Genomic DNA, 13,076 nt, shown 5'->3' with positions numbered 1-13,076 from the left:
CGGCCCACCCCCAGCTCGCCGCCTTCTCTGGCGCTGGACGCGCGTCCCCGGGCGGGGCCTCCCCGGGCCGGTGCGGGGCGCCGGGGGCTGCGGTGGGGCTTGCCCGGCGCGGCTGCCTGCGGGGGGTGACTGTGGCCGCCGCTGTCCGTCCCCGGGAGCGGGGGGTTGATGGCAGACGGGAAGCGCCGGCCTAGGCGGGGGGCGGCGGCGGGGAGCGCGGAAACCGAGAAGCCTGTGGCTGGGGTGGGAGCAGGGAGGTGCTCTTACGGGGTGGCAGGTGGGGGCGATGCGGGTCTCGTGTGACTTTATTTATCTGTTTGGTTTTTTTTTTTTTTTTTCTGCGGGGCCGCCTCTGGCTGTGAGGGCATGTGGTTATGCAATGGAAGGGCTTTGTTTCTGCCTTGGCTCCTGTGCCGTTACACCTTGAGTTTTCTTGCTTTACAGCCTGGTCTACACTGGACAGTGAGTTGGAGTAGGGTGAAGGCAAAAGGAAGAAGAAAGCGGGCTTGGAGGCTTAGTGGCAGAAAAGAAGCAGTAAACCCCTTCGGTATTGGGCAATGCTGATAAAAGGAGCACATTTTCTTGCTGAAATCTCACAAACAGCAGGGAGGGAAAAAAACTTGTTTGTTTGTACCTTGCCAGTTGGCAGGTCTCTTTGTTCAGAGAGCGTTCAGTCTTGAGTGTTGCTTGATGCAAGCACGGTTTTTATTTAACTTTCTCAGAAGGGGTGTAGTTGTGATCACAGCTATGGCTTTAGAATATGTTTGTACCATGGTGTGAAGAGTCTGTACGGTCGTGATAGCTATTGAAAACGAAAAAACCTCACAAAATAAAACACATCCTGTCATGATTTTGCATGCAGCATTATTATTTTTCCAAACCACCAGGGCTGTTCTGTCTCCAAGGGATATGTACTTATTATGTCATCTGAGCCTTATTATGGCAGAGGGTGGATCTTCCACCCACAAGAGATTTCCTCAAAATATTCTCCACAGTGTGGGGCTTTCCTATCTCTAGTTGTGCTGTGTACATCCTTCACTGTTTTGATGGTGAATTATTCCTGGAATGTCAGGGTTTGAGGATGCTGGGTTATATCTTTACGTCTCCCTTCCCTTCCATGTTTGGGTTTTTTTTTTTTTTTCTGTATGGGGAGCATCTGCAAGTGATCAGCTTTGTTGCATTACATCTGTTCTTATCTCTAAAACATGAGTACCAAACTGGCTGTGTTGTGGTCTGTGAAGAATAGGAACATGTGATGTGGATGGGTACTGCAGCTCTTGCCCTTTTTGCAACCCAATTTTTAAAAGTGACTGGAAACTTTAATGCCGTAACTAATGCATTCAAAGAAAGACAACTTCCTTGAGAGCTTCTTCCTGAAGATAAAAACATTTTTAAGGTGTTTCAAGTTGAGCACTAGGAATAGTCACTTGTAAAATTTCAGATAAGTGAATATAACCCTTACCTATATGTTATATATGTGTGTGTATGTGCACATATGTCTGTGTTAGTGCCTGCCCACACTAGAGACTTTTTATGTAATTGTTTTGGTGTGAGGAGGGTATGCGGTTTGTAGGGGTAGCTTGCAGTGTGTAACATGCATTTTTATTTTTTCTGCTAATGTCAAAGAAGAGTAACTGCCTTAACCAGGTTAGAAATGGAGTGTGAAATTGTCATTTGAAGCCCTGTGTTTCAGGATACAGCTCCTACTTGAATACATGATGTATTAAGGCTTGGAGCAGCTTTTCTGGGGGGAGGAAAAAACCAAACATTAAACGTTTGTGGCTTTAAAAATGTGCTATGTCTTCAAAATAAGTGAATTAAAAATGTGGTTCAGCAGGCCACTAGGAAATATTTAGCTGTGCCTGTATGCTCAAATGGAAAGTGGCTATCTTGGCTTTTGCTCTTGAGTGGGAAGTGCTGCTGCTCTGTGCCCTTTGGAAAAGAGCTGCACAGGGATTTATCAGCAAAATGTTTGGCTGGTAGGGGGGGTGGCATTAAATGGAGATGGTTTAAAAAGCTAACCAAAAATCTAGTTAAGACCAGATTTTCTAAAGGGTCTGGTGTGCCTCGTCATCTGCTGTAGGGATTGATAAACTTAAGGGTGCTTCAGAAAATCTGGCTGCTAGCATGAATTGAGGGTTGGACTCCTCCGAAATAGCAGCCTAGTGTGCATGTGAATTACTGGGAGTTTGAACTTTTCCTGTTTTAAATAGCATCTTACCCAGAGGGAAAAACCACCTCTTACCAATTGTGTTGCATCCCTTCCCTGTTACAGCAACTTCTTGTGTGGAATGTGAACACAAGGAAAGTAATTAAAGTATTTTTAGCATTTTAAATGAAATTAGGGCTAGGAAATATGACTGTACTCTATGGGGATTTGACTGTTCAGAAACCCTTTTAGAAAGAGATCCCAAATTAATATTTAGCTCATGTTGCACAATGTCATTGTGGTTCAAGTCATATGGTGGTGGAGTCTTCAGCTCAGAGGCAACATCCACTTATACTAGCAGGGAATATGATCTTTGGATCGTCAGGTTTGCTGCTATTGTGTTGCTTTCATCTTTGTATTGAGGTAGTTCCCCAGGCTGAGAGAAATGGCAGTCCTACATTTCTGCTGTTTCTGATGTCAGTTTTGAAATAATTCCCTCCCTTAGTGTTGCCACCTTCAGGGTGTTGCTTCTGCTGTTCGGTGGGTTTTTTTTTTGAGACTGAACATGAAGTTCTCTATAAATATAGCAGTTGTGTCATTTAAGGCACATGCATGCACTTCCAATTTTACTGTGTCCCACAGCATTCCTATTCTTAGTGTAGGAAATAGTGTAGCCAGCATAGAGGGCATCTTCTGTCAGGCTTTTGTGCTGAGGGGCAGCTAAGTACAGAGTATACACAATGACAAATTTAACTAGACAGAGCCTTGTAACCTCCTGCTTTTTCCTGTGGGTGCTGTGGAGCTGGCAAGTGATAAGCACATGTGTAGGTGGGAACTGAATTATGCTATAAAGGAATAAGGGCTGTTGGAGATCAATGGGATTCATAGTGTGCTTTAAAGCCCCTAATAAGAGATCCTGGTAAACAGTTCGTGGTAGGAAATAGCACCACTGATGAAGTACAGCTGGAAAATCCAATCTTCTCCCTCCCCCATCCAGCTCAGTCTTGCCTCAGTGGAAGACACCACACCTGTCTGTGTGACCACAGCTGACAGGCAAGGATAGTGGGGTAAGAGATGAACACCCATTGCTTAGGGCTTAGATTAGGAAAGGCTTTACTACTAATACCTAGAGCTTGAATTAGCACCAGGCTTTGGAAACAAGCCAAATGCATGCATTTCCTACCTACTCAGAGTGGGAGGAGTCGTCTTGTTTCTTTGAGGAATCTTTGGCACTTAAAGGGTTACCTTTTGCTTTTTAATCCTGTGCTAAGATAGTGAATGCTGCTGTGGTAAATTGTCTTAGTTTGAAACTTGGCACAGGTTTGTTTGAGGAGACTTGATGTCTCAGGTCTTTCATTCTTTTATCTTCTTCCCTTTACAAAAAAACCTTTAATCGGTTTCTGGTTCCAGCAAAGGAGTTCTCATTATCCTAATAATATAGTGTGTTTAACAAGTAACCCAAACCTCTTGAGGTTAGGAGTGACAAGGGAGTGTTACTAACATTTTTCATGTGCTTCTTTTGGAATAAGAGTGGTTTCCCTACCCTTCGCTCTTCTGCACTAGCATGCTGTTGTCGTTACCAAGTTCAGGCTGAGCAATTCCTTGGGCCTTTTATTGCTGGTTTTTTTTTTTTTTTTCTCTAACCATGTTACACCGCTCTCTGAAATCCCTGGCTTCCACTGAGCGCAGTACAAAAGATGACACCTCACTGCTGACAGGTTGCATCAGTGTTATCTGCCCGTTACTGTTGGGGCCAAGCTGTCAGTGTGCTGCTGCATGTGAACTGCTGCTTCTGGGGACGTTCTTGCTGTGGTTTAGGGATGTGTGTGTACACGCACGTATTTGGGATTGCGAGAACATGTTCAGTTGAGCAAAATATTTCTTGATACGGATTTAACAGAAACAACAGTTCTGCATTGGGCAATACACCACAAATGCCTGTGTCAGTCTGTTCAGGACAGTATGATCACCTTTGAGATAAAAAAAAAAAGTCTTTAAAAATTTTAATAATGGCCCCAAATGTGACACTAACTCTAAAAGTTCGCATTTAGACCTGTTAGTCTAAAAAGCAGTACAGTTGGTTTGGGGGGTTGATTGATTTTTGGATTTTGAAGTAGAGTGATTTTGCTGAAATAAAAGCTCGGGGCTGCTGGGTTTCAGAATGCTTCTAGTGCATTACAGATGGAGATGATCATGGCACCAAGGTGCTGACTCAGCACCTGAGCTGTTTTGATTCTTTGTATAATGAAATCCCGTTTTACTGGCAGTCTGCAAGCCTGACAGTCGTGCAGGAAATGCATTTTTTTGGTTGTTTCCACCTCCTAATCTGACCATCTTATCTCTGTAGGTTCACTTGTTAAGAACTCACATAATTCACGCTCCTCCCCCTGTTTCTCTTGCCCAGGAAGGATACATGACTTGCTGAAAAGGGAGAAAATGCTATGCTGGGGTTACTCGTCTTTTGGACAGCCTGGGATAGGTAGCAACCTCCAGGTCATCATTCCTGAACCACAGGTGTATGGATTCATTCATGACAGAAATGTCAAGGAGGTGGCATGTGGAGGAAACCACTCCGTGTTCCTGTTGGAAGATGGCGAAGTGTATACCTGTGGCTTGAACACCAAAGGCCAACTGGGGCATGACTGTGAAGGAAGTAAGCCAGGTAAGCCTGCTTTCTATATGTTCTTCAAACCAACTTGAGCCTGGTGGGACACAAGATTATGGAAGCTGCTTTGTGCTGATTGTTCTGGAGCTGAAATAGGTAACAGAGCTGAAAATCATGTGTAATAACAGAGTGATGATGCTGAATAATATATTTGTTGGCTCTGGAAAGCCAAAGCTGAGCAGCATGGATCAGGAGGCAGGTCTGCTCAGTTTGTCTGGGAAATGCATCAAAACAGAGGCAAGCGCAGATGGTCTCTCAGGGCAGACTTTGTTATTTGGCATTATGTTGTCATCTTATAAAAGGAAAGAGAGGGCTATGAGTCACATGTTTTCTGCTTTGCCTTTCCAATTGCACTGCATCATTATGCCAACTCTTGTTCAGTTATTGTTGGGGAATTTTGTCGTTTACATCAAAGGGAAGAGATCTGTGTTGTGATTAGTTGTGGAGAACAAACCTGGGTTTTGGCCAAGGGGGTTTATAAGTTGTTTTCCCCTCTTGGAGATCTCTTGTCAACTAGTGCCTTCACGCTTTCTTAATCTAGAAGGTCATTGTAGCCTTGTGTTCTTCAGACTCAAATTGCATTTTCTTCATTGTGTTTCAATGGGCAGAACCTGTGTGTGCAGAGCCACAGGCAGCTAATGCCTCCCCTTCTCAGGGTGGGGTGGTTTAATTGTGTATTGTTGAGAAACCCTAAAGCCTTTCTTATGGATGTTCTCTTGAACGTTGGCCTTCCAATTCACCTTGGAAGGTGAATTGGAACTTCTTGGTTTTGGCATGTGGTAAAGGTACAGGTATTCTGTTTCCATAATACAATAAAAATCCCTCTGTGGATAATTGGAGCAATAAGACATCTTTCCTCAAACTGCAGGCTACCCTCTGCAGGGATTGGGGCTTTTGTAGTGTACACTGTTACTGCATGATAGAGCTATGGGATGGGTACAAAATAACCAGTTCCCCATGTAGCATGTGCAAACCTGACCTGACTGATTCCACTGCTCCTTTGTCCTGTCAGTGTGCCTTTTGGTTCTTTCTTTCAAAATGAGGTGGTACATGTTGGATGCTGTATGTCCATGGTGCTGGATTAGAGGAGTTGACCTTGAATCTGGCCTCCCGTGCTTTTCCTATAAATGTTTTCTAGGCAATTACTAAAGGAGGTTGGCATTCAGGAGTGCTTAAGTCCTCTCTGTGTGCAACCACTATTCATCTTCTGAGGACTTGTAAATTTAGGCTCTGGAATTAATGAGATGCTTGTAAAGGGAAGCCAAGCCTAGTGAATATTCCATCCAACCTGATGAGGATACTTCATCCTGCAAATAGCCTAACTAGCTGCATGACTCTAGTGCAGAGGCCCCAGAAATTCAGCTCTGAGTTCTGTAAAAAGATACGTATTAGGAGAAGCATCTTTGGGCTAGCCTGCTATTTAGCTATGAAATAAAACAAGCATAAGATGATAATGAAAATGTGGGCTTCACAGTGAGTAGATGATCAGAACTGGAAATGGATCTCATGAATCCTGAAGTGTAGACCTCTAGCAGCTAGGCAACCCTGCCTTCAGCTAGGGCTATGGAAGAGGGGCGGTCTGAGATTTGGAAATAGAAATAAGTTATTTGGGTTTGATCTCAAGTGCCCTTCTCCTACCCCTTTAATTAAGGGACTGTCACTAAGATGTGACACCAACTCCCAGTTACCTTGCAAGTTTTGCATATTCTGAAAAAGGTTCTGCAGTGCTGCTCTCTAAGGACCCTGTGACCACCCTTGAGAAACCATATCTCTACCGTAAACATGGCCTTACTGGCCGTGCCTGCAGTGGGGTTTCTGCTGACTGGGACAGGTGGAAGGGGTGTGCTGTAAAGCAAGGAACAGCTTCTTTTTTTTTTTAGCTCATGGTGAACAGTCACAGAAGTCTTTACAATAACAGCAGTAAACTGGGGAGAGTCCTGTCCTAAGTGCTGCTTTGTGTGGGTCTGCTTTGGCTTGCGGCAATGGGAGCTGAATTTTGTAGTTCTCCTTTGCAAGTAGGAATGACAAGAATCGAGCCCTACTCTTTCACCCCACCTCCCCTGCATGGGATAAAGACAACCTTACACCTTCTGTGTAGAAAGGCATGTCAAAGATCATCTTTCTCATTTTCCATTAGTTGTGAACCTATGAATGAAGCAGTGTCTGATAAGAGGTGAAGAGGTATGTGTGGGGCATGGGCCCTGAGCTGTTGAAGGTGGTAGGGAGGAGGCTGTCAGGAGGTCTCTGAGGTAGAAAATGGAAGAAATGCCTGGAACTGGGAGTCTTGCAGCTGCATCTCTCCAGCCTCTGCTGGACAGGGCAGGGTGGGCTGTGGCCTCTTGGTTTTACTATCTTATGGCTTAATTCTGCCTAGCCTGTGTGGACAGCTGGAGTGGCTAACCTCTGCCTGGCTCTGGAGGTGAGCTGCATCTCCTGCTGCAGGAGGCTGGGACACAATACTGATTGCCCCCTCTGGGCAGCCCCTGGAGAGCCCCCTCTGGACTTCAGAAATGCTTGGCATGGCCTGAAGAGTGGCTTCGTTGTGTTGGCGAGTAACATCAAGACATGAAAATATACAGGTCTTGGACCTTTTGAAGGCTGGATGGCTTCAGAGGAGTGGACCTTCTGCCCCGGTCAGTACTCGCAAGAGGAAGCTCCCTCTTACCTGTCTCACTTCTTCACGTGTGTGTCTGTACAGCTTATGCTGCCAGCATACTGAAAGCTCCTGTTAGTGTTTTCAGAATATACGATCACATTGTTTAATCGGTGATGGTTATTTCCCAGGATGGTGTCTGCTTGTGAATAAAATTCTAGGACTTTGCAATGCGCTGAACATGGATCTAACCCTGTTCTCCTTGCAAAGCTTGCAGGTTTTGCTAATGACTTCCAGTGGGAGAAGAGTTATTATATTTGCAGTGAGTGCTTTTGAAGACTTTGCATCCTTTTCTTCCCTTACTATGTCTTCCAAATAATTATTCTTTTCTTTTGTTCTACCTGTTTACACATACCTGTAGTAAGAGGATTCAATTTTGCTTCTCATTCATGCTACTCACAATGTCAAACAGTGGCACAGAGTTTTTCCAGCAATTCCTGTTAGAGGAGCCCTTTAGAGGGCACTTTTTGAAATGAAGAAAATGTGTTAATTAAAAAGCTGTGTTTCCTGTCACATCAGCTGAGTATGTGGATGTAATGCCGAGACAGGGTAGCAGCTGGCAAAGTGGTTCTTGTGCCCCTCTGCTACAGGGAGCAGAAATTACTGGGGAAGTATGCACCACTGAAAAGAATATGAGTCAATGGAGGTTTATTTTCTGGAAGTGCCCTTTCCTTAGATTTTACATTGTGGTGCTAAAATTAATGTTTAAGATGTCTAAGAAGCTTATCCTAACTAAAAGAACGTTCCTTTTGACTACAAGTTAATAGCCTGTGATTGTTTCCAGCTCCCTACTTCTGAGCTAGGGGTAATACTACTACGGGTTCCACCAAAAGCCATCTCCCCACACTGTCACACTATTTATAGTTTCATTCCTCCTTTGAATTGTGCTGCTTAGCAAGCTACTTGAGGAGCCCATCCTTCTCGGGGATGGGTACCTGGCTTTGTTAATATTGAAATGACTGTTCTTGCTCATCTCTTTTTTTTTTTTTTTTTTAATCTTTTGCCCTGAAACAGCCTGTAGTTCCTCTGCAGTCAATTGGCAGGGATATGCAGGGGGAGATGCTGTCCCAGCATGTTCTCTCACCATGACCATGGTTTATAAAGCTTCTGTCTGACTTGTCCTCATTCTTATTTGTGTTGTTATGCACTTGGGGGCCTCAGTCTCTGACAATGCCTTACGAGAAGCAGCTCTGCCACTTTAGTTGTGAAGTACTAAGCTCGCTGTTCTGCAAAATCAGTCTGCACTAATTTCCTGAGCATCATCAGTTGTTAACATGATGTCTTAACGGGAAGTGATAATTTTGTACTGCAATTGTTTTAGGAAACAAGAAATTTATTCTCTGTAACTAAATTTCCACTTCAGCCCTGTAATTGCACTTGGTTTGATTTTTCTGCGGGTCTGACATGTCTTGAGTTCCTGTGATGATTTTTAGTTAAGTGTCTTATCTGAATGTGTGTGCATATGCTGGGGAACAAAAGACAGGCCCAAGTGCCTAAGGTAAAGGCTCTTCTGGGATTTGGGCTGATTTGTAGAGGAGTGTGAAACGGCTAACTGATTGTTAACCATTTGTAAAGCTTTAAAAACATGATTGAGCCTGAGATGTGGAACTTGTTTTCTGGTCTAGAGAACTGTTCTCTGCAAGTCATTTGGACTTCATTTGACTTCTACTAGTGAGAACCTGGGCTTTTGGTAATTAGTGTCTCAGGTGAGTTACGGGAAAATGTCTGGTGCCAAATTTGTCTCAGACCTTTCTTCTGGTAACATACAGTTGACAAAACCATGTTGTTTTTTTAACCAGACTTCCTGTCTGGATGCAAATGTGTAGGGTAGCATTGCTTCTGTGTGCATTGTGGAATCTATCTGCTCATAGCTGCAGGGCTAGAAATATCATAATTATGTTCAGTCTCCTTCAAAAAGCAGGAAAACCCCACCAAAACAAACAGAAATGCCCCAAACACAAACCCACTAAAATCTCAATCTCCTGGATTTCTCTGAACTCATTGGCCTTTCTTTTCAAACGTAGATCTTCTTGTCCTGAACTTCAGTGCAGGATTGCAGTGACCAGAGACCTCGATGCTCACTGCAGCATGCCTGTTAATCATAAACCCTGTAACAGCTGAGAATTCAGATGTGACACCTGCTTGGAAGGACAGTCTGTATCAATCTCCCTCTTGTAGCCTTTTCCTGTTGGGTGACAGGTCAGCCAGGAGGCCCTGGTTCCTCAGGAGGAGGAGAGGTGGCCAGGCTTCTGTTTGTCAGAACCAGCCATGGAAGTGAGCAGGTTGCAGATGAGGAGGTGTGGGTGCTTCATGGAATAGGTAAGGTTGAGAGCTGCTCACAGGTGGTGTGACAGTGGCAGGGGAATGGTTAGTTCTCCCTGCCTTCCTCCTCTTTGCATGAGGAGTGAAGGAATTAAAAAAAAAAAAAAAAAGCTTGATCACCAGTAACTCCAGGAGGTTCCACTAAATGGGCTTTTCAGAGAGGATCTGGGATGGTTTTATGCAGTGGGCATGGAGCTGAGGCTCAGCGTGCAGCTATTGCAGCATTTCCCAGGTGCTGTCGTCTGGAAGAGTCTTGCTTCACATTCATCACATTCTGTCTACATTTCCAAAGCAGACTCGCGTGCCCTGAAAGATGTAGTAGAGGCATGGCAGCACTGCTTGTAGGCATCAGTGCTGCCAAAGCCTGGGAGGCTGTGCCAGGGAATGAGCGTGCTGAGGGATCTGTGGGGCAGAGGTGCCCTTGCAGGGTCAGGCCTTCGGTGCTGGCCTGCAGCAGCTGACTTTAAACCAGAAAAATAATAAAGGAAGGATTAGGACATAATCTATGTTTAAGTGCCTATTGTGAATGTTATTTGTAAGCAGAGTCAGGTTATTAAGCTGGCCATCCTTTGCAGAGCTGGGTGTGTTAGTTTGTACTCATCCCTTCCCCTCCCTTGATGGCTCACAGGAGCTGACCAGGCTACTCGGGGTTGTGATGCCTTCACCAGTGACTGCAGCAGCGTGGGCTCGTTAGGGGTGTCCATCTCTGCCGAACTGGAGCAACTCGGGCTTCAGGATGGTTTTAGGCCTCAAAAATCAGAAGGCTGGATTTAAAAATGACTTCCTTTAGAAACAGTATGTATATGGTCGAATGAGAAATAGAATCAAAGGAAGGGCTTTCCCTCAGATACCTTCAATATGCATGGGTTGTGTTGAATTGCTTGGCTGAGGGCTTTGAATGTGCCATGTATTCAGTGGGCTGTTTTAAAATTGGTGTGGTCCAGATCATGAGAACTGACTTCTACACCAATAGTCTCCGTGACCACAGGATTAGGAGAGCCTACACTGAGGTGAATAAGGCTCTCCAGGAGAGCCTGAACCAGAAGTTGTATGTTGTCTTGTCAGTAAAAAAACTTCCTACAGTCATTTCGTGCTCAGATTATGTGTTCTCAAATGTAACTCTAAAGTGCTGTCTCTAAAATCACATGTATTATTACAATCATCAGATTTCTCTCTTGATTTTACTTTGAGGAGTGAAAACAAGAGTGAGCCCTGGGAAGAAAGGTACTGGCTGTTTTTTTTTTTTTTTTTTTTTTTTTTTTAGAATCAGTACAGCCTGTTTTACTGAGAACATGAGGGACCATTTTAATGTCCCTTGTCTCAAAAGGCAGAGCTGTAATAGGAATGACCAGCTTTTTGACTTTAATTGGGGATTTGTAGGGCAGTTTAGCAACCTGAACTTCCATTTATCTTGGTCACGTTTGTTATTCCTGTATTGTGTACAATTTGGAGGCTTTCTGAAGGTACAACAGAAATGAAGGCTGTCTGCATGCCTGGCCTGGAAGGAGTGTGAAATGCTGGTGTTGGCGTGATGTGTGGCATTAGTGACTGTCGCCTCTCCTGCAGCCATACTGAAGCTGAAAGGCTCAGGATAAAACAGATGGGTAGCTGTGTGTGTGGTGAGGTAAAGAGAGAGGGGAGGGAAGAAGCTGGGGGCGATAGATGCAAGTTTTTCCAAATGCCCCAACATTTTTGTGCTCAGTAGTTGTCTGTGCTTGGCAAAAGTGATGACTTCATGAAGCTAAATGGAGAAGTAAAGCTGAGTGTCCTGGCTTCTGGGAGGCATTTCAGTAGTTTGGTGGCTGTTGATGCTGGAAGTTCATCGTTCTCGTTGTCAAGATATGTTATATGACAACCATAGATGATGATGATATGCAGTTATTAAGGAGCTTTTCTGTAGCTGGGGGTTAATGAATGGAGATCTGAAATAAATCTATCCCTACCAACACCAAAAACTCTGTTCTCATTCCCAATAAAGCAGCCCAGGTCGTTTTCCTCAGTAAGGATATTTTTTCCCTTGCCTTAATATCCAATGTTTCCTTTGCATGAAAACATGCAGGCATGTGTTTTGAGTTAACAAAGCCTGAGTTTGATAAAGGTGAATATAAAGCATTCTGTATCATTTGATCTCGAAGGCTCACAGAAGTGTTTAGGGTCTTCAGGATGAATGTCCCCTTTCCTGATTGAAAAGGGGTTGGCTTGTTTTTCAGTGTGTAATAATTATATGGAAAGACTGAGTTGGCTTTTGGCTCATGGTGCATGCTTGTTGCTTGCTCTCTTGTCTATAGATGTCAAACCTTTCAGAAGATGCATAACTATGTGATGATTTTAAGGCTGGCTCAGTCAACATTAAACAGCCTGATACTTCTCCTTAAGCTGTGTTGGAAAGAAGAATTTGTCTCAAAGATCTTTGTGAAATTCTTTTTCTTCTCCAAAATAAAGTATTTGTGATGCTTAAGGCTGCTAACTGTTCTGACAGCAGAGCTGTGAAGAAATGCTCACTCTTAACACCTGACCTGCCTTTTAAACAGCTCCCTGCATATATAAACTCACTGAAAAAGAATGTGTAGATGCTCATAGCTCCTTTTCTCAAAATGGCCTTCAGATCTTACAGTAGAGAAAATTAATAAACTCTTGTAAAAGTTTAATAGGACTGCATTAATTACCTCCCTTTCCCAGTCACCATGCTTCTTTGCAGTAATGTATTTTCAAGCAGTATTTGTGAACCTGAAGGGGATGTCATTGAAAGCAAGGGCAAGGGTACTGTACTGAGTCGGCACTGTGCAGGTGTGGCTTTTCAGGAATGTATGGCTTTGTCCTGCTCCCATGCAGATCATTGCAGGATTGAAATAAATGGGAACAGTGAGGAGCACACTGAGTGCTTTTGAAAATCACATGCTACAAGGCCTGGGGCTGCCAGCAGTGAGACTCTGCCAAGCACAGCTACCTAGAAAATGTAGCCTCCCTTCTGGAAGAGAATATAAAACGCCCGTGTGAAGGCTAAATGCTTACTGTTGAGCAGAACTGTGCCAATAATGTGAAAAGATAGCAAAATAGCACTTTGCAGAGGCAAAGGGTGAAGCCCTTGTGACATGCTTGAAGTGTGTATAGTCTACAGCAATGTGCGCTGTCTTGCAGGGACTTGGAGGTGCTTCACTTGGAGCCGTCTGCTCAGACATGATCACCTGCTGCGGGAGGACACGCATACAGCAGTGACCTGCAGGACTGAGCACAGCAAACTAATAGTGAAGTCTTGTCTTACCGACTGGGGCAGTGATTTGCTGCCT

At 44.2% G+C, this 13,076-nt stretch overlaps 1 protein-coding gene across 5 annotated transcripts in view; it reads left to right on the top strand.

Annotated features, from left to right (window-relative positions):
* LOC101912142 (probable E3 ubiquitin-protein ligase HERC3) overlaps positions 1 to 13,076 on the top strand; it is a 55,571-nt gene that overhangs the window by 374 nt on the left and 42,121 nt on the right. For 3 of the 5 annotated variants that reach the window (XR_003552466.2, XR_003552467.2, XM_027779942.2), the window contains exons 1-2: positions 3,195 to 3,216; positions 4,554 to 4,811. Coding sequence is in view for 3 of the 5 variants with exons in the window: in XM_027779942.2 (XP_027635743.1) it covers positions 4,586 to 4,811 (226 nt within the window). In the remaining 2 variants the exon portion in view is untranslated. Of the gene's footprint in view, positions 1 to 2,846; positions 3,217 to 4,553; positions 4,812 to 13,076 lie in introns of those variants that run through there. The other 2 variants (XM_005232519.4, XM_055795180.1) reach the window with 2 other exon arrangements.

The sequence above is a fragment of the Falco peregrinus genome, chromosome 2, assembly GCF_023634155.1.
Source record: "Falco peregrinus isolate bFalPer1 chromosome 2, bFalPer1.pri, whole genome shotgun sequence".
In the NCBI taxonomy this organism is placed as follows: domain Eukaryota; kingdom Metazoa; phylum Chordata; class Aves; order Falconiformes; family Falconidae; genus Falco; species Falco peregrinus.
Note: the sequence above shows the minus strand (reverse complement) of the source record. Positions and strands in the feature narration are given on the sequence as shown.